The sequence below is a fragment of the Lynx rufus genome, unplaced genomic scaffold (assembly GCF_022079265.1).
Source record: "Lynx rufus isolate CCGP_SWC_20201006 ecotype Redwood Valley unplaced genomic scaffold, mLynRuf1.p SCAF_2, whole genome shotgun sequence".
Classification (NCBI taxonomy): domain Eukaryota; kingdom Metazoa; phylum Chordata; class Mammalia; order Carnivora; family Felidae; genus Lynx; species Lynx rufus.
This window is the reverse complement of record NW_025814834.1, coordinates 89,679,254-89,705,958: the sequence shown is the minus strand read 5'-3', so window position 1 is coordinate 89,705,958 and position 26,705 is coordinate 89,679,254. Positions and strand designations below refer to the sequence as shown.

The window sequence follows — 26,705 nt, the reverse complement described above, 5'->3', positions numbered from 1 at the left end:
CTGGGTGAATGCCTCTCTGGCATAGCCTTACGCTGCAAATTCACTGAGAAACAACCATTGGTGTTTAATTCTGTCCTGACCAACTTCCAATGGGTTTTTGTTCATTTGATGTCAATTCAATGAGGATGACTGGAACTAGAACAATCATATCTCAATGGTTGCAATATGTATTTTGTTAACTCAGATTACAGAGTTAATCCAGCTGAGATAAATTCATAAAACTGTAATCTAGCCTGAACTAGATGAGAAGCTCAGAGGAATCAGTATTAATAAGACGTCAGTCACACACTCATATTTGTTTTATACCATGCTCGGCAACCATAAACTCTGTGTGTACTTCTTTCGCGTTTGAATTTCCTCATCTGAAAACTAAGAAGGTTAACATATCCTTTGAAAACCTTTGCTATTAAATATGAGAAATGGAATAATTTATATAAAGACACTTTGAGTTCTGTGTAAGAAATGAGTAATTTTATGGTCTATCCTAATTTTTCCCATTACATTGGAAAGAAACCTAGGCAAGTTGCATGACATATTAGACATATAGTAGAGTTTTAAACAGTCAAATGCAACAACAAATTGTCAAAGAACATCTCACATGGTTTTGTTGATTTAACATTGTTTAGTCTAACAAGTATAGATAATATAATCTTCTTTCTTATATCTTTATATTGCATTGACGTTATATCATCAGTGAATTGTAGAGATTAGAAAGACACCAAGAATAAAGAAACATTTCTATCTTTCACCAAATGTATAATTACATGTGTCCGGTCATGAAAACAAATTTCCTAACATGACTGCATGACCAATTCCGTGTACAGTGTTTCCTTACAAGCCAAATTCTCCCAATTTTTACTTACACAAAGATTTCCAATGGCTAGTATTTTTTCTACTTCAATATTGATATAGGTATAGATATGCCACCTCATAAGGAATCCCTCAGTTTTTAGTGGGGCATAGAGTGAAGGAAAAAGAAAAAATAATCTGGAAGTCAATGACCCAGATAATTATGATTCACACAATTAAAATTAAATAACTAATTAGAACATTTCAAGCTTAAAAAGTCATCAAGATATCAGTATCTGATGTATAGACCTTCTGTTTAACTCTTCAGTATGAAAATTAAGATGAAGGATAAAAACTCACAAGATCCCTGAAAACTCAGTCCCTTGATAACTTGACTGACACCATCTTAAGGGAATTTTGACTTTATTACAAGACCAATAGGACTTGATTTAAATATTCAGCCAAAAGTTTCTCTGATTCATATCACTAAAAATGGAATAAACCTGTTTTTTTTTATGTTTATTTATTTATTTTGAGAGTGGGGAGGGGTAGAGAGAGAAGGAGGGAGAGAGACAATCCAAGCAGGCTCCACACTGTGAGTGCATAGCCCAATGTAGGGCTTCATCTCACAAACCATGAGATCATGACTTGAGTTGAAATCATGAGTCTGAAGCTTAACAGACTGAGCCACCCATGCGCTCCAAGGCTGTCTATCTTTAGACAAACCCTTTGCTCCCGCAGTACTGACTGTGAGGTCTGTGCTTACCAAAAAAGGAGATACTTGCACTGTTACCTTCCATCCTTAGGAGGAAGTCTGGGGACAGACCAAGGTCAGGATGAGACTTGGTGGATGTCCACACATACTGTATGTGTGTGTGTATGTGTGTGTATGTGTGTATGTGTATGTGTGTGTGTGTGTGTGTGTGTGTGTTCACCAAAGTGTCAGATTTATTCAGAGGGCATAACAAAATATCTCATTTTATACCAGAAAAATAATTTTCGATGAACGTGTGGTAGACACTAAAAACTGAATTAGAAATCTGCATATAAACTATACGTATTCTCTCAATAGCTAAGTTATGATTTAGGCTATACAGACTTTACGCTGTTCAAAGCAATGCTTAATTCTTGTCTGTTGACAAACTAGGGGTCTCGATAGATCTCTTCTTTTCTGATGATAAATAAACAACAACAAAATAGGAATTACAAAATATTACCACAGAACAAAGGAAGGAAAACCACCTGATTACTCAAAGAAAGTATACTTCAAATAATTATGTTCTACAGGAATTGTCTTACAGGCAATTTAAAAATCCCACTAGTAATGAAAAAGGCTTTCCCAGAGAAGTAAAATTCATATTTGTGCTCTCAAGTATATTATCCCAGAATAAATTAAATAGTATTTATTAAATTAAATAGTATTTCTAGAAGTTTGAAGAAAATTTTTGTCTGTCCAAGAATTAATATTCAGAAGAATTGTTAATCACATATAAATGCAAAGGAGACTTATTTAGAAAACAAAACAACTCCACAGCATACAATCTTTGTACTCTTTTCTTCTAAAGAAGCAACTTTAATACTTTATCCTACACTTCAGTGAAAATTAATAATTAAACAATGAGGAGCTAAAGTTTGAATACTGAGCAATACAACTAGTGAAGCACTGATTCAGGTCAAAAAGAAAACATTATAAAATTGATCAACAAACTAGCTATATATGTCAAAACCTGTTATATAAAGACAATGATTAATGATTCAAAATAATATTTTTTGTCAGAAATACTAAATTATAATAAGGAATGAAATTTAGGAAGATAAAGAGAATAATACAAAGAAAGCCAAAGTCCTCATCTCAAATAGTTAAAATTCAAAAGTAATAGAATTTAAAGCTGGTGTTATTATTCCAAATGCTTAAAAAAGATGTAAAGAAGATGCAACAAATTGACCATGGACTATGTGCTAAAATATAGAAGGGATCATAAACAGTAAGGAAACGCACAAATGGTGTGTAAAAATAGATCAGAAGTAACATCAAACATCAAGTAGAAAAATGAGGATAAATGGTTTAAAAGTCATGTTTACAAAGAAGATGTAGTCACATGATAAGACACTTATGCTCCAATTAAGTAAAAATAAAGCACAAGATAAATTATACCAAGGTATGATCTAAAATTTGTAACACTGCAACATAATTAAGAATTTGGTCTCCAAAATAAAATAATTTAGGGGCTAAATTCCAAATGTCCTGATTGCTAATTATATGAATTTTGAAAAGTTATTAACTCTCAAGTCTTCATTCTGAATAATAAAGTGAAGAAGTAAAAGTATCTTCCTTATACGGTTATTAACAGCTAATGAGAATCATGAAATCTATGCAAGAATTCAATACATTTTGCCTATGATTATCATTAGTACTAGTAAAAAATAATAACCTCCAGGGATATATAATTAAAAGGAACAACATCAAAATGGTTTAGTAGTTTATTGCTGGATTGTAGCATTACGGGTAGATTTTTCATTTAAATTTTTTCTATATATTTCTCAAGTATTACCACATATTAAATCATTTAAAAAATCCTTGCGGCACCTGGGTGGCTCAGTCAGTTGAGCATCTGACTCTTGATCTCAGCTCAGGTCATGATCTCACAGTTTGTGATATCAAGCCCTGCATAGGCCTCAGCACTGACAGCCTGGAGTCTGCTTGGGATTCTCTGTCTCCCTCTCTCTCTCTGCCTCCCCCCACTCATACCTGCACTGTCTCTATCTCTCTCAAAATCAATAAATAAAAACTTTAAAAAAATCGTTTATTCACATTATTTCTTCTTCAGAAGAAATCAAATATTTCAGTTAAGTTGAAGTCTTCTTCATTATGCTTATTTCTCCTGCCTCCCCAGAGACAATCATTATCACTGATGGAAAAATCCATTTATTTGTGTATTCTTTAACAATTTGTGACAGTTAATTTTATGTGTCAAGTTGAGTAGGCTATAAAGGGCCCAGACATTTGGTCAAATATCATTCTGGGTGTGTCTGTCAGTGTTTTACATGAGATTAACATTGGAATCTATAGACTATATTAAGCAGATCACCCTCTCAGATGTGAGTGGTTCTCATCCAGTCAGTTGAAGGCCTGAATTGAATGACAAGGCCTACCTTCTTGCACATAAGAGGGATTCTTCCTGCCTGACTGCCTTGAACTGGGATATTGTTTTGTTTTGTTTTCCCCTGGCTTAAGACTCCAACTAAAACACTGGCTGCTCTTCATGGGTCTTCAGCCTAACCAGCATTTGGACTGGAACTACACCATTGGTGCTCCTCAGTTTCTAACTTGCTGACTGCAAATATGGGGAGTTGTCAGCCTCCATACTTGCATGAGCCAATTCCTCATAACAAATCTCTTTCTATACACATACATGCTATTGGTTCTCTTTTTCTGGAGAATCATGACTAACATGCAACGAATTCAAATCATTCCAGAAGCATTTATATAGTATTCAATACATACATATCATTGCTCCTATTATTGTGGCAAGGGACTTGATATGTATAGACAGAACAAATTTCAAAAGGGCCACATGAGAATAACAAGATGCAACAAACTGAGGACGGTCAGTAAAAGTTAATAAAGTGCCTTTAATCCAGATCAATTAATCCAACTAATTCACTACTTTGATAAAGTCTAGGATTTCCCTAAGTCTCTTCTTTTGTCTGCTTCTTTTCACTTCACAACAAAGATAGATAATCAACCTTATTAACTATTTAGTTGAAGGTCTTACAATGTGCATCAACTATCATCTATATAACTAACAACTACACATCTATATAACACACAACTACACTATCATCTATATAACTAACAACTAACCTCCTAACAGTGAGGTTCCCTATTTTATGAAATAGTCTTCTGTGGTATATATATTTTACTAAACTATTATGCAGCAGTGACAAATACTCTGGAAAACTTCATCACTGGTCATGTTTTTAAATTAAATTAATTCAGTTAATTATTTGTAGTTTAAAAAGAATTATACCTAAGTGATTATCTGAATTTTCTCTTTCCAAGTTTGATTTTTTCCCCCTTGGTTTCATATGCTTCTGTTCTTCAAAAATATATGGACAAACAATAAGTGTAACAAATACAAAAACACAAAGAAAACTTACATATGCAAGTTGTCCCATTTTCATCTAAAAGTTGATTGTCGGCACATGCACATACTCGGCCTCCTGGAATGGCTAAGCACAATGTACTACAGCCGCCGTTATTTACTCGGCACATGTTGTCACCTGTAAGAGGAAGGAAGTGAATGTGTCAGAGAACTGTGTTTCCATCCAAAATTAGCCAGGTTAAGGTTCACATTCTAAGCTATGTATGTAGGCATAAGAATGTACACATATACAAGCATATGTATATTACATATTCATTAATGTAGTCAGGATATCTTCTGAACACTAAGTAAAATTCAGAAACATTTAAAAATATATGACACACTGGGAGATAAAAGGAATTTGCATGTTGGTTAGAAGATATAGAGGTATGTGTGCAGAGAAGTACCAGGAGACAGCAAGGTTACAGGACATGATGATGTCTGTCCAGGATAGCAGATTAGGCCTGGTATATTCAATTCTGATTTCTTTCTAAATTGGATCATTAACACTTAGAATGTGACTTTGGATATTAAGTGAACAGAAAGCAAATGAGCACAAGGGAAAGGAGTCGAATATACTTCCCTCTTGTTCAAGGAGCACATTGACATGTTAGTGCATTGATGAGTCCAAGAAACACAGGTTTTACTATGAAACTTTAAAAATGAATGGTCTTGTAGTGCCAGTAGAATGTATAACGCACAAGGGTAGAAGTGTTGTCCCAGTGGACCATCCCAGTAGACCTAACCAGCAGAAGCACTGATAAGGTAAGCAATAGATATCAATAAAGCAGGGGAGATTCACAAAGGTATTATCCATAAACATCTGTGAGACACCCTCGGAAACTAAGATAAATCTGACATAAAATTTTGAAAGGGTTGGAGATTCTATACAATCTGGGTAATCATCATTTTGATGACATTTATTCCTAGAAGATGGAAAGGCAAGAAATAAAGCATATTTACTTCTATATATACCTATATAATGTTACAAAGAAGTCTATAACACTAGCAATCTAATTGGCAAAGTAAATGTCCAGGCTATTTAACATTATGTTGCAGTTTTCAAGGTATCAATAAGTAACATTTGATTATATCAGAAACTCTAACTCAAACACTAAAAAATAGTTTTTAATTACTTAGAATGACTACACTAAAATAATGTAATCATTAAAGTTGTATTGGCAGTTGAAGCACAGTGCCAAAAAATGTGACTGGTGTGACAGATGAGACTATTGTACTGGGTTAGGTGTGCTATATAGTGAATATTAAGGAATGACTTTAAAAACAAAAAAAAAAAACCCTCAAAATGGTGCTATATACAATAAATATTTAACTCATTCTCATAGATTATTTTGTGTGTCTACAGATTGCAAGAAACAATCTGAATTATATATTCATTTCTTTTCATTACTCTGAGAAGTAAATTAAATTTTGCATGTTTATAAAAGGTAAAAATATACTTGAAAGCTATGGAAACTAATAATTCAGGTTTTAGTATCAATTTCTGAACTCAGAGGATAATGAAGCTTAGTTCAAACTTTTTCCAACAAGAGATGTAGAACTTTTTCTTTTAAAGTTTATTTATTTATTTTGTGGAGGGTGGGCAGGGGCAGAGAGAGGGGGGGAGGAGAGAATCCCAAGCAGACTCCACATTTAGCACACAGACCGAAGCAGGGCTTCATCTCATGACCTTGAGATCATGACCTAAGCCAAAATCAAGAGCTGGTTGCTTAATGGACTGAGGCACCCAGGTACCAAGAGATGTAGCAATTTTTTTAAGCAGTGTTCAGATACAGCCATGCTTCTTCCATAACCATAGACTAAAAATGTAATACTTCATAGGGAAATAGGTGTTCTCAATATTTTATGAATATTATGTACAGTCTAACTGTGTATTCATTACTTTAGTAACATTCAGATTATTGAAATTTTGATTTAACCAAAGGATTTTGAGAAATATATGAAGAATTTAAAACAGTAAAAAGGAAGTACTGAAAGCAGTATATCATGTCACATTTTCATATTGAAAATATATGCTATGGGGGGCCAGGGTGGCTCGGTCGGTTAAGCGTTCGACTTCGGCTCAGGTCATGATCTCACGGTCCGTGAGTTCGAGCCCCACGTCAGGCTCTGTGCTGACAGCTCGGAGCCTGGAGCCTGCTTCTGATTCTGTGTCTCCCTCTCTCTCTGACCCTCCCCCGTTCATGCTCTGTCTCTCTCTGTCTCAAAAATAAATAAAACCTTAAAATAAAAGAAAATATATGCTAAATATCACATTATTATTTTTTCAATAGCATGATTCGTGCTTACAATTCTTATTCAATATGAAATGTAAGTATTTAAAAATAAATTACCATTACTTGAACTTTTAAATATATTCCTTTCAATGAATTCTATACATTAAAAAGAGGAAGTGATATTTCTCTTGCCATGATAGAAATCCAAAATCTAAATTAATTTGAATAATTTCATATCTCTCATGAGAATTGCCTAAATCATATATATTCTTCAGTTTACTTCAACATATTTCAGATACAGCTCATGTGGCAGTTTTTATTGAATTTCTAGCAGGTTGCAAAACTTTTCATGTAAAAATATTCTCTTAAAAATATGATTTAATGACAAACAGCATTCAAATTTTTATAAACAGGGGCGCCTCGGTGGCTCAGTTGGTTAAACATCCGACTTTGGCTTAGGTCACGATCTTGTGGTTTGTGGGTTTGAGCCCCACGTCAGGCTTGTGCTGACAGCTCAGATCCTGGAGCCTGTTTCAGATTCTGTGTCTCCCTCTCTCTCTTCCCCTCCCCTGCTCATGCTATCTTTCTCTCTCTCTCTCAAAAATAAATAAACATTAAAAAAATATACCAATATTAATGAATGAGTGCCTATTAACAATCGATAGCTATCATTTTGAAAATTCACAGTGCATTGATGTCAGGGATAGTTACCTTATTTATTTATTTTTATAATAAGCTTTTAAGGTAGGCTTATCTCATATGCAAATGTGACTACTGAAGAGATAGGGTTTAAATGACTTTTCTAATGTCTAGAAATAAATAGTCCTTATTAAAAAACAAATAAAGTAGAATAAGGATTACTATAATTATTTCTAAATAATTGAAAACAAGGATTTTTTAATCTAAAATTTATGCTCTTATACTCTTAACTCTTTTATATATGACAAAATAAAATTAAATCAATAAAGGACAGAGAAATAACACAGTGAAAACAACACAATGAAATCCTAGATTAAATTACTTTGGAAGTAATTACTTTTGAAAAAATCAAATAATGAAGGAAAACAAATAAGGAGTATCTTTTAAAAATAAGTTCAAGATAGTGGTCTGTCTGGGCCAAAATCTTTGTCTTTCCCCCAACCTAATATGTTAGTTAAGAGAAGTGGAATTACTCTACCCCCTATAGAGTCTCGAACAGACGAGTGTTTGATAAATATTAGTTAGTTGATGAATGAATGAATGAATGAATGAATGAATTTTAGTTGATGAGTGAATGAATGAATTTTAGTTAGCAATATGACAGAAACAATCATTTGGGTGTGCAGATACAAGGTACCTGTATGTTGTTATATCTAAGTCCATTTTAAGAAGATAAAGGGGCTTTTCTCATTTGCAGGTAAGTATGCATATACTCTGTCTACATACATTGCATTTCAAGGTAGATTATTTAAAGGCATATTACAATTCTCAAAGAATAGTAATAAAGATGTAGATGATATATGAAAACATTTCACAAGCTTATATTAAAATATTAGTGCTTAATTACTTGAAAGGATATATGCTCCCATGTTTATTACAGCATTATTTATAATAGCCAAGAATGGAATCAACCTAAATGTCCATCAACAGAAAAGTGGATAAGAAAAATATGATCTACACACACACACACACACACACACACACACACACACACACACACACACACACTGGAATATTACACAACCATTAAAAGGATGAGATCTTGCCATTTGCAACAACATGAATGGACTTAAAGGGTATTATGCTAAGTGAAATAAATAAGACTGAGAAAACCAAGTACCATATGATTCCACTCATAAATGGAATCTTTAAAAAATGAATAAACAAAAAGCAGAATGAGAACTATAAATACAGAGAACAAACTGATGGTTGTCAGATAGGAGGAGGTTGGGGGTTGGGACCATGGGTGAAGGGGAAAGGGAGATACAGGTCTCCAGTTACGGAATGAGTAAGTCATGGGAATAAGAAGCAGAGCATAAGGACTACAGTCAATGATATTTCAATAGCAATGCTAGGGGACAGATGACAGCTATACTTGTGGGGAACACAGCATAATGTATATAAACTTCTCAACTCGCTAAGTTGTACACCTGAAAATAATGTAACAATGTGTCAGCTATACTCAAAATAATAAAATATAAGTGTTTACAAACTTTAGTAACTTAACATTTGTTAATAAAGTATCTTTTATTTCTAGCAAATAACAAAATACATAAATCGTCACCACAAAGGAATACTACTGTTCTATTTTATCTAAATTTTCATCAGAAGGATAGGAGGGAAGAAATCCCCTTTTCTACATGCTTCTTAGACTCTTCACTTCTCCAAGTTTTATCATATGTGAAGTAAGAAGTCTCTATACCTAATATGAAATATATAAACTAATGGAGATTTTGTTTTTCCTATTGGATGGATAGACAGTCTGACTTACAGTTTGGAAGAGAAATTAGACTTCGCATTCATCCTAAAAGTTGGAAAAAAAAACAGTAAAGTGGGATCCTAAGTCCAGATACTGATTTCATCTAGGATAATTTCAGAGGAGTCAACTTTGAATAATGTCAATCAATCAGAGGAAGGATAAAATGTTTCCTTTCTCTCTTTAGAGTTATATGCTCATTGAAAATTTGCCTTGCTTTGATGTTACTTTGTGTGTGGGATGCATGCATGTGTGTGCATGCACACACGCATGTTAACTGCATTAAGGCCTTAATTAGCCTTCTGGGTTATTTTTTGGTAGTGATTATTTCCAAAATGGAAATTTTGGAAAGATACAATTTGTGATGATGACCCTACCACTAAATATAAATCTTAGGGCACCTGGGTGGCTGAGTCGGTTAGTTGTCTGCTTTTGGCTTAGGTCATGATCTCACAGTTTGTGAGTTTGAGCCCCATATCTGGCTCTGTGTGCACAGCTCAGAGCCTGGAGCCTGTTTCAGATTCTGTGTCTGACTGTCTCTCTGCCTTCTCCCGCTTGTAGTCTCTCTCTCTCTCTCTCCACCTCTCTCAAAAATAAACAAACATTAGAAAAAAATATACAAACATGGGGGTGCATGTGTCCCTTCAAAACAGCATACCTGTATCCCTTGGATAAATGCCTAGTAGTGCAATTGCTGGGTTGTAGGGTAGTTCTATTTTTAGTTTTGAGGAACCTCCATACTGTTTTTCAGAGTGGCTGCACCAGCTTGCATTGCCACCAACAATGCAAAAGAGATCCTCTTTCTCTGCATCCTCACCAATATCTGTTGTTGCCTGAGTTGCTAATGTTAGCCATTCTGACAGGTGTAAGGTGGTATCTCACTGTGGTTTTGATTTATATTTCCCTGATGATGAGTGATGTTGAGCATTTTTTCATTTCAGATGTTGGCCATCTGGATGTCTTCCTTGGAGAAGTGTCTATTTATGTCTTTTAGCAGCACTACCACAATAGCCAAAGTATGTAAAGAGCCCCAATGTCCATTGATGGATAAACGGATAAAAAAGATGTGATATATATATATATATATATATATATATATATATATATATATACATACATATATATGTATACATACATATATATATGTATACATACATATATATATATATATACACATATATACATACATACACACACACACACACACACACACAATGGAGTATTACTTGCCAATCAAAAAGAATGAAATCTTGCCATTTGCAACTGCGTGAATGGAACAGGAGGCTATTATGGTAAGTGAAATTAGTCAGAGAAAGACAAAAATCATATGACTTCACTCATATGAGGACTTTAAGAGACAAAACAGATGAACATAAGGGAAGGAAAATAAAAATAATATAAAAACAGGGAGGGGGATAAAACAGAAGAGACCCATAAATATGGAGAACAAACTGAGGGTTGCTGGAGGGGTTGGGGGGGGCTAAATGGGTAAGGGGCAGTAAGGAATCTATTCCTGAAATCATTGCTTCACTATATGCTAACTAATTTGGATGTAAATATTTAAAAAAATAAAAAATAAAATTAAAAAAAATAAAAATATATAGAAATGGGCATTAGAAAAAAAATAACAAAAATAAATAAATATCTTACTAAACCTACACAGTAATGTTGTTAATGAACATGTCATGCATTAATTCAAGATTACTGTGTCTTTATACTAGTGCTTTGTAATATAAAATCTCTGAATGCTGGGTTGTAGAATGTAGTCAAGAACTTTATATATCAATGACAAAACTACAATGACGGCAGAACAGACACACTCGTTTCCTTCTATCTAAAAGTATAGTAGTTATATGGGGTGCTTGGCTGGCTTAGTTGGTTAAGTGTCTAACTCTTGATTTTGGCTCAGGTCATGTTCTCACTTGTTGGTGAATTAGAATCCCTCATTGGGCTCTGCACTGATGGCACAGAGCCTGCTTGGAATTCTCTATCTCCTTCTCTCTCTGCCTTTCTGTCTCTCTCAGAGCTAAATAAACTGTAAATGTATAGTAGGTATATACTTTTCATAAAATTGGCCACATAAATTAATCACATAAAAACACTTTGTGGTTAGACAAACCTGAATTTGAATCTCAGTTTATCCCTGGCTCATTGTTTCCTGAGAGCAAAGGGCTACACGTGCCTGATCCTTGGGATTTTCATATGCACAACAGGAATCTATAGTATCTACATTAAACATCTCTTGTGAGACTTAAATAATGTTTGACCCATCTCCTGGAAGTTAGAATTAGTTAGTTATTAGTTAATAAATTTCATATATTTAACATAGAAGCTAATCAATTATTTTTAATTCTATATAGGAAACTAGTCATCAACGCTTTTTAGATATTGCACTTAGTTTTGATGATCTCATTCTCTTAAACATGGGGAAAAATAAAAGTGTGCTTCTGAACCTAGAGAATAAACAGGTAAAAGTATGTTTGTAGTATACAATTGTTCTACTTTATATGAGGAATTTCAGGAGAGGATTATAAAAATTTTTCTAGATATCTAAGTGAAAAAGAATTAAAGTTTATTAATTAAATCAGAAGAAACAACAGTAGCATATAAGAAAAAAAAAAGTTTTGGCCCTAAATCCCTATGCATTACTTAGGAATTCATTTCTAGGGGTAGCTTTCTGTTTAGTGTGATTATATATCTACCTTCCTGAAATTAGCTGCTTTATTAACAAGTAATTTGATAAGAGTCTCTTCTGATCTGGAGAGGTCAAATTAGCTGACTAATTTTCTGACACCAAGTCTAAAAGAGTTTAGATGGTACATTAATGACATTCCTGGATATTACTCATGGTATTTCTGAGGGGTGGTGTGTGTGTGTGTGTGTGTGTGTGTGTGTGTGTGTATCTATTGAGTGTATATATATATTTTTTTTCACAGATACATGTATAAATACTACAAAAGTTTATACAATGTAAACAATCATATACTATAGTCTTTCAGAGAGAGAAAATATAAGGCTATATAATACTAGTTTATTACATTCCATGAAGAAATAGTGATCTGTCCCTATGGAGGAAATTGATTTTTTTATTCAAATGCAGCTATTTTATTCTTAGAAAAATAGTCTAACAAGACAGTATATAACCAAGTTTGTGTACCACTGATTATGTGTTTCTAAATATTTATTAATATTTAATATTCACAAATTATAAAGAGAAATGCCATTTTCTCTCTCATAATTTTCACTGAAATTATAACATGGTAAGATAACATGTCTGCATTTGAACATCTGAGAACTTTTTACTTACTTTGATTAATTTAGGAAAAAATATTAAAAATTTAGATGCTAAGTCAGTTATCCAATTTCAATGTCTACTGACTAAACGAAAAATATGTTGTCCAGCATCCTTTCCATACCATATTACTTATTCAAAAGATTTGGCTAACTAACAGTCAATCCTTGGCTACCAGAAGACTGGGTAGGAATCTAAGAATAATTGATTTTTTCACCTAAGTTTATGAAAAATAATCAATTTGCCCAAACACATTCTCTCAGTAAGACGGAACATAATGGTTTCTACAATAAAGTTTGTATAAACAGGTGAGTAATTAAGGCTAGATTTCCATTTTAATGTGCCTTTAATTGAAAATTTTTATAAAGCACTTTAAAAGCTTTGTCCATCTAATAGATAGCTCTGAACAATAATATGTCAATGGGATCGTCTAGAACACCAGGTATATTTCCTCATGAAACATAGCAATAAGTTCCATATATTTTTATTAGAGGCATGTGCTTTGTTAATTGTGACACATTATTCCTTTGAATATTTACTTAACATTCTTCTATGGAAGGAAACATTAAAAATATGCCTCCTTATAGAGAAATGATAAGAAGAAATTAATTAAAAATGTGTGGGTGGCACTGCTCTAAGTAATCACAACAGTGATTTAATTCTTACGGGAATTTTATGAAGAAAACATTTCTTTGTTAAATCTTTCATGGTATGTCTAAAGTTTCAGAAGAAAAAGTGTTGGAACCTGGATTTAAGCCCAAGTCCATTTTACAGTAAGCCAGGTATTTCTTCTCTCACATGTTGCATAAATTTATTGAAATGTATGTTCATTTAACTTCCACAAGAATATCTCTAAATAAAAGAAAAAGTAACTATCTAGATTCATAACAAAAAGTCTTCCACATAATTTACTAAGCTTTTTTCTTTGCTTAATACCTAAATTCTGAGTCATGTGATTTGTAGATGGCCTAATAAATATTAATAACTCATGTAGATAAAATACACAATGATATTATGTGATTTTAAGTAGACATGCATATCGTGGTAGATTATTTCACTTTCATACCCTTTAAAATAATTAAACATTCTTTAAATCAATATGAAACTAATCAGATAAATACAGTAAGATGCAGTTTGCAAAACTCTTTTCATTTATCACATATTTTAAAATATTTTCAAATAACATTCCATTCCCACTAAAAGTTTTTCTCACTTCTCACAATACTCTTGAAAAACATTAAGTGCATTTTTTTTTACTTTAAATACTTTGAATACCTCTTTTGTGAAAAGGACATGAAAAAGAAAGCATTTGGCGAAAACCTTGAGCTTCACTCAAATAAAATTCCCTGTTACTTGCTTAGGCTGTTTTGAACAATAAATAATAAATGTTTATGGTGACAAAGTCCAAGATTTGATTGACTTTGGAGTGACTAGACACCTTTTATCATAAAACATCAGTAACACTGTCAAAATAAAAGCTTTTGCAAATACTGTGAAGTATTATTTTATGTAAAATTCAGAAGCAATTTTATATGGTTTTTAATACCTTGTTGCTTCCGTGGATCATAAATCTGAAGCCCAAACAGGGGTGGTCTTTCGTGTCTCAGTAATGTCACCTCATTCGTTACCAAATCTAATTGAAAAATGGAACCATTCATATAATCAGTCCAGAACACATAATTCCCATGATGCGACAGTCCAAAAGGATGGTTCAACTCTTTCCCACTGTAAACAATCTGTAAAATATAAACACATTGTGAAAAATCTAAACTGACCTTTAGAAACATAACTATTTAGAGAAAATGACATTCAAATAAGTATAAAACATAATGATCTAACATCTTAATATATTTTCCTTCAGTATATTTGAAAAATGGATTTCACAATGTGAGCATATTTTCCTATTTTTAGGACATGTTATTTTAGGGAGACTCCATTTGTATTTCATCCATTCAAATGCTCTCATATACGACATTACTCATATGGTGACAAAGTGCAAACATTAAAAGGACTGCCTGACACTCTTCCTTGTCTCTGTTCTTTATGATATTCCAGTATCATAACCTGGAACAGAAACTGATCCGAGTAATTAGTGTCATTATGAATATTGTGATATTGCTTATCCATACCCAAGGAATAAAACAGAGTCTTACAAAATTGGGAGTGAAAGGGATTCTCCTACCTAATTGGGCTAATGCAAATTGAAGAAATCTAGGAAATGACAGGGAGGGAGGTAAAGATTTTAATTTTGAACACAGAAACATTTATTAGTAGTAAGTAGCTAAACAAGATTCACTAACTTCAGTTTTGATTTTCTTAGTATATCCTTTATGTTCTAGTTGGCATTTTGTTGTTGTTTAACTGGAGCACTCATGTGATAAGTGCTGTTTTCACATGTAGGCTTGTAGAAGAGGAATAAGGAGTAACACCTCCGAACATACTACCTTTCCACCTTTCACCATTTATAAAATGATACTGTATACAGTATGAAAAATAATTTTGTACTCCACTTAATATTAAAGAATTGAATTTATCTAAATAATGTGGGGTTGGAAATTCCATTTTTGCTACTTTTAATTCTTCATATCACATTTTCATTTATTGAATAATCGAGACAGATTCTTACTTTTATTTTGTCACATCCATGAATGTTAAAATATGCTAGCCATTAAAATGTTATCTACATGGTGTATATATCAATTCCTTCAAAGGAATCATAAATATTTACTTGGCACCTCTTAAAGTATGTGACATTAGGTTAAATGCCAATCAATTTTACTATTGGGGAAAAATATTAAAAGCATGGTTAGAGTCAACCAAAGATTGAAATGGTCTTAGCTGATTAATGTAATATTTATTTGTCAAACAGAATTCATAATGTGGAGGCTTGGCCCATCGCGCAATCTTCCTTTCCAAAAAGAAGGAAGTATGGTATCATACTATTATTATGTTATCAATGGAAGCATTTTGATAATTTCTAGCGTTCCATTTTCTGTTATTTAACTAAACAGGTGAAGTCAGTTCATAATGTTATATGCATGCAGGTTATTATAAGATGAAAAGTAGAGGTGATGTTTTGTCAACACTGCCTCTGTCAGACAGTCAACTCCATCTTCAATTTACCCAAGAATTTAAAAATCACTTTGCAATGGTCTTACCAAAAGAGGCAAGAGGAAGTTGATGTTTATTCACAGCAATAACCCTGAAGTTCAGTTCAGTTTCAATTCCAATGTCATGAAGTTCTTTATTCAAATAAGTGCACTATAATTACTTTTTCATAATATATAGGTTAATTTTCAGCTGCAAATATTAAAGATATTTGAATAGAGTTGGTTGCTCGGTCATAGCAAACTCATCAATAATGTAGAAAAACTGCATTTTAAAACAGCCCTGATATCCTGAGAGCTTCTTTTTAAAATCCCACAAATCCTGGCATACCACAGTGAGCTGGCCTTGGTCTCCCGGAGGCAAGTGCCAGCTGCACTACTTAATGCTCAGCCTCCTTTAGCCACCCCACAGAGACTACTGGCAGCCACCTCAGAGGGGTAAAAATAAACTTGAAAGTATTTTTAACACAGCACAACAAGGCTCTGTGAAGAAGCAGCCTGTGAGTTAAAAAAAACAGCAGCATTTGTCTTTTACCTTCCTGTGAGTTCCATTCAAAAACACTTTTTCAATATGATCATAATAGGCGTCACACCAGTATAATGTGTTGGTGTGAAAGTCCAGAGTTAAACCGTTTGGCCACAGCATCTTTGAAGTCACAAAAATCTGCCGATTGAAGCCATCCATCCAGGCCTTCTCGATCCTTCCCACGCTGTCATCTATTTCATCTTCCTCCCAGTCTGTCCAATACATCCAACTAAGACATTACAAACGAGAGTGCACACATGTTATTTCAACGAGCCACCTTATAGAGGGACCCTTCTTAAGCCTGGGCACTTCCATAAAATCTAACTACATTCTGATTTGTTTTTCAACCAAATGCTCATCTGCCAAAGGGAGGGCACATCTGTGAGGTACTCAGGGAAGTACAGATGTGTTCAGTGAAGCCAGTCCATTTAGACACACTAGAGAAAACCACTACCATGATGACCATAATTACTGGCCTCATTCATTGTTTAATCTAAGAGTAAGTACCAAATATTGATTTTCTTTGGTGTCGGTACCAAGTTTGGAAATTGATCTTTGAGGTGTTACTATTTTTAAATGTTGCCCCTTTCATAAAACATACAATCAATTGTGTGATTGAAAAGCAGATTGACTGACATGAGAATGCATGGTGCTATTAATGATCTACTCCAGGCTTTATTTAATCTCAGATGAATTATTATTTTTGTAAGACAGGCAATTGGATTGCCTTTGTACTAAAAAGTATGACCATACTGGGTTTATCTGGTCAAGCCTAATTTGTCTTCCTGATACAAATTATCTGTGCTTTATTGCTGCTTATTATTACCTCAAAATCCATAGAAGATGATTTAGCTGCACATAAGTTTAATAACATCAGGTTGACTGACCTTGAGATTTTGAGCTTTAATTTCTATCTCAAAAAAAAGCTTCTGCCTTTAAAAACAAGTCTTTTGTGTAAGCTATAATAGTGGGAGAGGGGGCCTTGAGGGAATGTTCCAATTCCTTCATGATTAAGGTTAAAACCCTCCACATGTGTTATTCTAGGGTCATGTGAAAGTTCCGTAGTTATTAATTAAAGTGTAGGTTTCAATTCAGTTGCCTCATATACAACTTTATAAAGCTCTAAAGCTTTTCTAAGCTGCTGACCTTAAAAATGTCCATAGTAGATCCTCTTCCTTCCACATTTTGTGGACCCTAAAGAATTTCAGAGGTCATTTGGGAAAAATCTGTATCCATGACTAAAAATCCAATTGAGATCTAAACAGGAAGATTTGGAACAAGTGAGGATATAACACACCATCCATTATTTTGTTCCAGTTCAAGTGTTTAAAATTCCCATGACAGTTTACAATTATGTTGATATGTCCTTTTAGACATGAAAATTATTGATATTGGTGAATTTTATTAAGTCAAAATACATTCTAATCCTAGAAATAAACATGGAAATATGTTTATCTTGCTTGCATGTTCTTCAAGTGGTCTCAATATTGGGACAAAATTAGGAACAAATGAAGCAGTCATTCTAGTTGCTCTAGTACTATGCTAGTTTGGTATGAGTGGTTGACTTCAACTGCATAAATCGAGTATGCGAATGAGAAATATGCAACTTTTTATATTTCTGTTAATACTTTCTTGAAATATTAAATATGGTTAGTCAATGCAGTTTTATTGTTGTTGCTAATTTACAACTTGTTAAAACTGCAATTATCTTCCCCTCTAGTTTTTCTTTTGACCATAGTGACACTCTTTTTCTTTGATTCTCCAACCCAAATTACACATACATGCAGACACAAGTATGGGTAATTCTGGATAACACAAGCATATTTTATGTTGTTTTGCTATTTGAAGAAATTGTTGTGATCTGATCCATTATCTAAGATTATCTTTATTCAAATAAAATATAAGATAAATATTTAAATAAGAGTGCCAATGTAACAAAAGCTACGTATGTGATTATCAATTTCATTATGCAATGAAAAGTTATATTGTAGAAGACTTATAATCAGTATGAAATGTGATGATTCCTAAACACAGAAAATAGGAACTATAGAAAGCAGTAACTAATATAAATTATTTTTATATGTGTGACTTGGGTATTCATTAAATAAATATTAGATTAAGCGAGACTTCTGCTAATATGGCAAGAAAAATTGAACCTCTATTTTTCAACTCCTGTTCAAATACAATTATTTGATGAAGTCTATCTCTAGCCTCTCTGTCAAAATAAGGTCTTTCCATTGTTTCCTTGTGACATTTTTTAGTTATTTTATAGTATTTATTGCACTTATACCCTGTATTATATTTGACGTGTCACATGTCATATGCTTTCAATTAAAAATTAAAATAATTAAGGTCAGGGATTATTTCTTATTCATAATTGTATCCTACACACTAAGCTTGGACTATTGATGTTAATAATGTACCCCAATTAAACAGTATTATGTGGTGGACCCTAGAAATATTTAAGTCCTTAAGCACTTCTCTGCCATAAATTTCACAGTTAAAAAACTCAATTTAGTGTTGCCATAACATCTAGCAGTTAACTAGAGAGCAGGTACTATTAATTGAGATAGGGATACTGGAGATCATGTTTGAGGGAAAATATGTGCTCAGCTTTGGACACATTTACTATAGATAATATTTTGATGAGTCAGAACTGAAGATGCAGTTTTCTAAGTTATTGACTTTAATTATGAAGGGTGAAATTATTGGAACAGAGGGAATTCACCTGTAGCTATCAGCTTGAGAAACATGCCATCATAACCAATTCCTCCTCCAGCTTTATCCCCATTTCAACAATTGTTGAGACCTGCCAACTGTATTCTTCCAGTGTCTCTTTTCTGTTCCTATTACAAATGCCACAGTCTGTCTCTTATCCCTTTTCAAAGGGAACTCCTAACAGGTTGTTCACATATGCCTGTCATATTGCTATCACTTGTCTTCCTAGGTCACGAATTAAAAAAAATGTGACTTTTATTCTCAAAACCATCTGATTACTCTGTTGTCAGAAAAGAAAATCCCATCTTTTAATCCCAACATTGAAGGTTTCTGCATATTTCTAATTTATTCTCTATGTTCCTTCACATGCCCTCTGCTTTAGGCTTAATGAACTTATCTCATCTCAAAATGGCCATTAACGTCCCTGCCTCTAAACAAGTATTTACACTGTCCCTTCAGAGGACAGTGACTAACCTTATGACTGCACATCCTAAGACTCTGAGACCAAATCTACTTATCTGCGAATCCTATTCATTGTGTAAAGCTCAATTCTGAATTAAAAACCTCAAGTATTTTTGAAGAACATTATTTCATTCTATTTTATAATACAGGTAATGTGTGTGTGCATGCACACCAAGCACATTAGATTTCCTACATGGCAGTTAATAGTATATTTGAATAAAGAATTATATGAACATGTTCATTACCGATTCTGTAATTGTTTATAAATCTCTGGATGAAATAAATCTCTAGAATGAGTAATTTTGTTAATAGGCTATTATGGTAGAGAAACCCTGTAATGCTCTCCTTCTGTGTATGGCTGCAAATAGATATTATGGTAGAAAAACATGTTAATAAATCAAGTGTCTTATTTTGTAATGTTTTGTATAAAGTTACACTGTGCTATTTTTTTTTTTCAACGTTTATTTATTTTTGGGACAGAGAGAGACAGAGCATGAACGGGGGAGGGGCAGAGAGAGAGGGAGACACAGAATCGGAAACAGGCTCCAGGCTCTGAGCCATCAGCCCAGAGCCCGACGCGGGGCTCGAACTCACGGACCGCGAGATCGTGACCTGGCTGAAGTCGGACGCTTAACCGACTGCGCCACCCAGGCGCCCCTACACTGTGCTATTTTAAATGGACTTTTCCAAACTAAAGTTCCTTCTTTTTTTAAAAAAAAATTATATTATGCTCAAGCAATAATTGGGACAATTAAATTCACATGATCCCAATTCTACTTCTATGTTCCAATCCATTTTCCCCAGGAAAGTCAGATTCGATTTTTTAAAATATAAATCTGATTCTCACTTCCACATTTTACCCTGCACCGAAGACAAAGTACAAAGCTGTCATCCTGATGGATAAGTGCATCTCCGTCACTTTTCCCCTTGTTATCAATGGTGCAGCTCCACTATCCTCGTTGCCATTCCTCACATTCAAGCTTTTACCCAAATTAAGATCTTCAAATGCACCATTTTCTTGATCTGAAATCCTCTTTCCCTCACTCTCCATTGCCAAGTCCTTCTCTACAATTAAATCTTGGTTTAAATGATGCCTCCTCAGGCCTTTCAGCAAACCTACTGAAATCAATTTCTACCTATTAGTCTCCATCATGTCATCCCGTTTGTTTTCCTCCTCCATTCTGGTCTGTTGAAATTATGTTAGTTGCCCATTGGGCACTTATTTCTCATTCTATCTACCTACCCTCCACCTCATAGACAACAGAAAATGCTTCATAAGGATTAAGGTTATGCCTGTTTTATTAACCACTGTATACCCAGTGCAAAAGTCTGGTGTAGTATATTGCTAGGAGAAAAAAAAATGTGTGCGTGTGTGAGTGTGTACAAATATATGTGGTTTTCAGGTTGGTGCATAATAGCAGTGTTCTATTAGAAAATGTCTGATGGAAGAGGTAGAAGAGTCATTCTTTGTAGCACTAGAGCAAATACAGAGTCAGCTAGTAGATATTACAGAGATGCAGACATTGCGTCAATGAGTCAATTTGAGTTGCTCCCAAATACTGTCAACTATGTAGATGCTATAGGTTTCAAATCTAAGTTGGATGCTTGTCTATTAGAGAAATACTGGATGAGATTCCTGAATAGGAATTGAGAGATGGGACTAGTAGCCTCTAAATTTCCTCCTAAATCATATGATTCTATGACTTCCATTTTTGTGTCATCTGAACACCATGAAGACTCTAACTATCACAAAGTATTTCTCTAACAGAATACTGAGAACAAAGATGCTGTTTTAAGATATCTTGCTTCAGGAAGATGTAGAAGATGTGTGTAATAAATAGTTTCTCAGATTGCCTTGATTTAAAGGTCAGATAGATGGTTTGGTTTTAAAGGCCAGGAATAGGACAGATAATTACAGAATTCACACATAAAATCACTGAAATTATAATTATGTCTTATAAAAACACATACAATGAGTTCAGCCACTGTTTAAATGTCAGTCAAAGGAAGCACCGTAATTGTGTTTGGAGCTATTCTCAACACAAACAATTCTAGGAACTATAATCTGGTGATCACAGTTTATAAGGAAGCCACATGTTTCCTATTCAATGAAGTATTTTTTGTATGTGTGTAGTAAGGTGTAAGGTATGTTCATTTTGTGATGCTAGTCTCAAACAGTGAAATATAAGACATGGGGTTATAAATGTCACATATAACAACTGCACTTTTAAAATATGTAATCTATTCATTTAATTCTGACATTCTGTTAGGAATGTTCATAGTTTTTTAATATTTCTATATGTACAGTGTTGTTTGTGTTCAGGTAATAGCTCTGAATACAAATAAAAGGAAATAAATTTACGTGAGTATTGCATAAACTATTCCATCCTAAAACACGTGGTACATACCTCAAAATGATTTCACTCTATGAAAACTATGATAATGCTAAAATTATGTGATTACTAACCTGGACTAGTAAAAATTAGTGCAGTATAGAGGTTATGAGTAAATTCTGGGATATACTGCTTGAGTTTAAATATCTAGTTGGTCACTTAATAATTGAATAATCTTTTGCAAATCAATTACCTTTTTCTTCTTTATAAATCAAGGATGAAAATTGCAACTAATTCAAAGGATTATTGTGAGAATTAAAGGAAAGGAGTATAGTGAACCTATCTAACAAAATGCCTGGCTCACAGTAAATGTATCAAAAAATATAAATAAAAATCTTTGCTATTTTATGAATACATTAAATTTTAATGCCCTTTAAAAATTAAATTGATTGATTCTTTCAATCGATTATTTATCTTGGTGTCAGGCAGTCTAAAATGGAGAAGTATGGTCTTTATCTGAGTACATCAAGTAAATATATCCTTTATACAAATAATCTGTTTATTTCAGTTAAATGTATTTTGGCACATTTAGTTAGCATATTTTCTGTAAGAGAAAATCATTAAATGAGTAGCTTTCCCAATCAGGCCATTCATGTGTGAATTTAAATCAAACTTACCGCTACTAAATATAAATAAATAAATATATTTATCTTCTGCTACTTATATAAGTATAAATATATTATATATAAATATATATAAATATAAACTAAATATATATAAATAAATATATATAAATAAATATATATATATATATATATCTTCCTCCTATTAGGCTAATCAAATATTACGTACCCATTAACAGGATCCACCACAATCCCTCTGGGATGGGACATTTCTCCCTCTAAAAGAGTCTTCCGACTCTGAGAAGCTTTTTCTAGCCTGGCCACATTAATGGTCTTCCTATGGCCATCATTTGTCCAGTAAAGGTTATTTCCGATCCAGTCCACAGCAATTCCTTCCACATTATCAAGATCTGTAAAAAGCAAAAACAAGAGAACAACACATTTTACAACAGTGTCCACTACTTATGTTCTACTTAATAAAATGTTTAATTTAAAGAGGAATGAATTCTGATTCTTGGATTCTTTATAGGTTGTTTTGGAAAACATCACCATTCCACATAATATTTTTCAATTTTACTTTGAACGCCATTTTATGTGAACAGCAGATCCTCTATATTTTAATTGAAATAGTGATCTGGAGAAAACACGAAGTGCCAACACTTTGAAGTGAAAAAAGGGAAATGCCAACACTTTAAAATGAAGGCTTATTGTCTATTATCACGCAAGAAGTGTTTGGATTAGAATAAAAATCCAAGTCACATTATCCTCAGTGTAGAGATCTTTAAAACTGCATTATTCCTCTGGTGAGTCCTGCCCTTGCTGTAAGTGATGAGAGCACAAAAGGGTAAACGTTCTCAGAACATAGATACAGACTATTTAGGGGAAAATCTAGTAATAGGAACAAGGACTATGTTCAAAAAGCAAACATATTCAATCTTGCAATATGTAATCTGAATAATCAAAATAATAAGGGGGTGGCACCTGGGTGGCTCAGTTGATTGAGTATCCCACTCTTGATTTTGTTTTAGGTCATGATCTCACAGTTTCATGAGGTCAAGCCCCACCTTGGGTTCTGTGCTGACACTGTGGAGACTGCTTGGGATTCCCTGCCTCTCTCTCTGCCTTTCCCTCATTTGTGTGTATATGCATGCACGTTCCCTCTCTCTCTCTCACTCACACAAAACTGGACAAATTTTTGGGATGCTTGGGTGGCTCAGTTGGTTGAGCTTCTGACTTTGATTCAGGTCATGATATCGCAGTTGGTGAGTTCGAGCCCTGTGTGGGGTTCTGTGCTGACAGCTTAGAGCCTAGAGACTCAAGCCTGCTTCAGATTCTGTGTCTCTGCCCATCCCTGCTTGCACTCTGTTTTTCTCTGTCTCTCAAAAATAAACTGTTAATTTTTTTTAAATGGATACACTTAAAAATTATTTATAAAAAATAAAATAATAGGAATGCCCTCTTGCCAAGAGATGAACAGGTCCAGCAGAAGCACATCTCTGAAAGCCCAGAACAGGCTTTCATCATGGAACTGCATGAACAGTAAATCTCAAAGAAACACTAAAATATTTCTCTATATCCTAGACTTATATTACAAAGGATACTATTACAGCCTTCTGTAAGATACAGGCAGTGATAATCCAAAGGAATATTATTCATATATAAACTTATACGAGTTCAACTAATTCAAACGCTTTACAGAAAGGGAAATGCCAACACTTTATACTCAAAGCTGATTGTCCTTCATCACTTAAGTAGTGGCAGAATTAGAATAAAAATACAAGTCAGTGATCCTCAGCATAGAGATCTTTAAAACTGTGAGATCTTTAATTCCTGTGGTGAGTCCTGCCCTTGCTTTTTGCCATTTTATGAACCACATTCCGAACTGTTCACGACATTCTAAGGATAGTTCACTTTTCTAATGCATGAGAAATTACCGGGAACTCCTTTTCTTCTCTCGAAACCAAGGAAACCTTTGTCTCTTTTTCCTCCCTGGTATGAGGTAGAGAACTGCAACTCATGGGGCAAAGCAGTACATAGTAATACACTAGAGACAGAACTGTGCCTTCACACACCACTGGCACATCTACATGCCATTCCCTCATTTGAACATGAAGTAAATGTTTACTATTATCATATTTTTTAATCACGACCCTTCTGGACTTGGAGGAAAATAAGATTTTCTTATGTGACCCTTTCTGCTCATCAGCATAGGCCCTGACTGAGGATGACTAATACAATGTGTGATTTGATCTAACTGAAAATCCCATTATAGTGAATCAGATATGTTTTCTCAATTTCACTAAGCTATCTGCTTCATTACCATCCAGGATGAGTCATTTTCACAGGTTAATTGTGTCTATGCTTAGAAAAAAAAAAAAAACTTTAATTTTGTCTTTGCCATATCGACACTTAATTTTCCTGAGCACTTTCCAGCTCTGGAATAATGGGAAAATAATAGCTGTTTATTCTTTTCCTTTATATCTATCATAGTTTGTGGTTGATTTTTATCTTGTTAGTTGGTTTTCAAAAACTGTATTACATTTGAAATCCATTCCAGCATGGACATTTCCATCTTCAATAGCCCTATTATTTTTATAACTTTTCCTTTTGACATCTAACTTAACAATTTTTATTCATTTTTCATTGGATGCAGTTGCAGTACTATCTGGATTGAAATTTTGTTGCTGACACTTGGGTAAGCACCTCAGTCACTCTGATCTTTAATTTCTACACTCATTAAGTGAAGGTAATAGCACCTACACCAGAGGATGATAACAAGGGGTAACCTAGCTACTGCATGTAAAGCACTTAGCATACCTGCAATATTGTAAATTCTCAGTATATGATAGTTTTTACTCATTTAGCGGATAAAAACAATATTCTATATATGTCCTGACTCTTTTCCTTATGACTGTTACTTGATAGAAATATACTTTATGTTTATCTCCCTTAAAATTATGATTTAATATTTCCTTGCATTGTGACCAGTGGCCAACTTTAACTAGAAATAGTATACGTAGAGTCAGTTGTGAATACATAGTGAGAGTGAAATGGAATTGAATTTCAAAACTGAGTGAATCCTGTTCCCAATTGTGTTGTTTGCTTTTTCTTTGGAAAATGAAATTCTTTAACAGCATAAAGTAGTGATTAAAATTACAAGTTCTGGAATTACAGGGCCTAGGCTCTGCCACTAATGGTATCTCTAAATTGCTTAACCTTTCTACTCTTCAATTTCCTAATCTTTAAAACAGGTGTAATGTTAGTGTTTAATTCATAGGATGGTTTTAACATTAATTAATATATGTAAAATACATAAAATAATGGTTGGCACATAGTCAATGTTACATAAATATTATTATTAATATATTACTAATAGCATAATTTTCACTATATCCGTCCCTTTAGCTAACTACCTAATCTATTAAGATAGCAAGGAAATTATTAGCTTAATGTTTTTTAAAGATGTTTGGATGTGTGTGTTTTGTTTTTCTTTCCCATGTGGGTGAAAATGAGGTTGAATACAAATTTTAAAATAAAGAAATTCCTAAGAGTCTACGTGCAAATTGGAGATTTTTTTAGCCTGTCTTTAACAGGGCGTTCTTTTGTAAGAGCCTCACAGTGAATCCATTTCTCAACAAATATACATTCATGAAGAAAGTATTCTGACTCCATATCATATCGTATCTTTAATTAAACTAAGACTGATGGAACACTAAGACCGAGAACATTGGTTTAATGTACATTTTTTTTATTTCAAGAAGCATTGGTTGGAATCTGAGATGGACTACTAAGGACTTTAAGACCAAAAATATTTCAACAAGGTGATCAGGACATATGAAGGTTAATGTCACTCAAATTTCAAACAAACATAGATGACTACAGAGATATGAATTACCAGCTTGAGGAAACATATGGCTGTTCAGATGTAAGAAAGGTGAAGTTGGTAAAATTTGCTAGAGTAAATTGCCTTGATATCTTTGGGTAGAGTTCAAGTATTCTACATTGTAAAATCAACATT

The 26,705-nt window shown here is 33.6% G+C and overlaps 1 protein-coding gene across 1 annotated transcript in view; it reads right to left on the bottom strand.

Annotated features, from left to right (window-relative positions):
* The window catches only part of LRP1B (LDL receptor related protein 1B), a 1,918,909-nt gene that overhangs the window by 754,405 nt on the left and 1,137,799 nt on the right, over positions 1-26,705 (bottom strand). Inside the window, exons 12-15 of the mRNA XM_047084146.1 lie at positions 22,917-23,097; positions 16,561-16,780; positions 14,465-14,654; positions 4,951-5,073 (exon numbers count right to left, since the gene is read on the bottom strand). Coding sequence (XP_046940102.1) covers positions 4,951-5,073; positions 14,465-14,654; positions 16,561-16,780; positions 22,917-23,097 — 714 coding nt within the window. The remainder of the gene's footprint in view (positions 1-4,950; positions 5,074-14,464; positions 14,655-16,560; positions 16,781-22,916; positions 23,098-26,705) is intronic.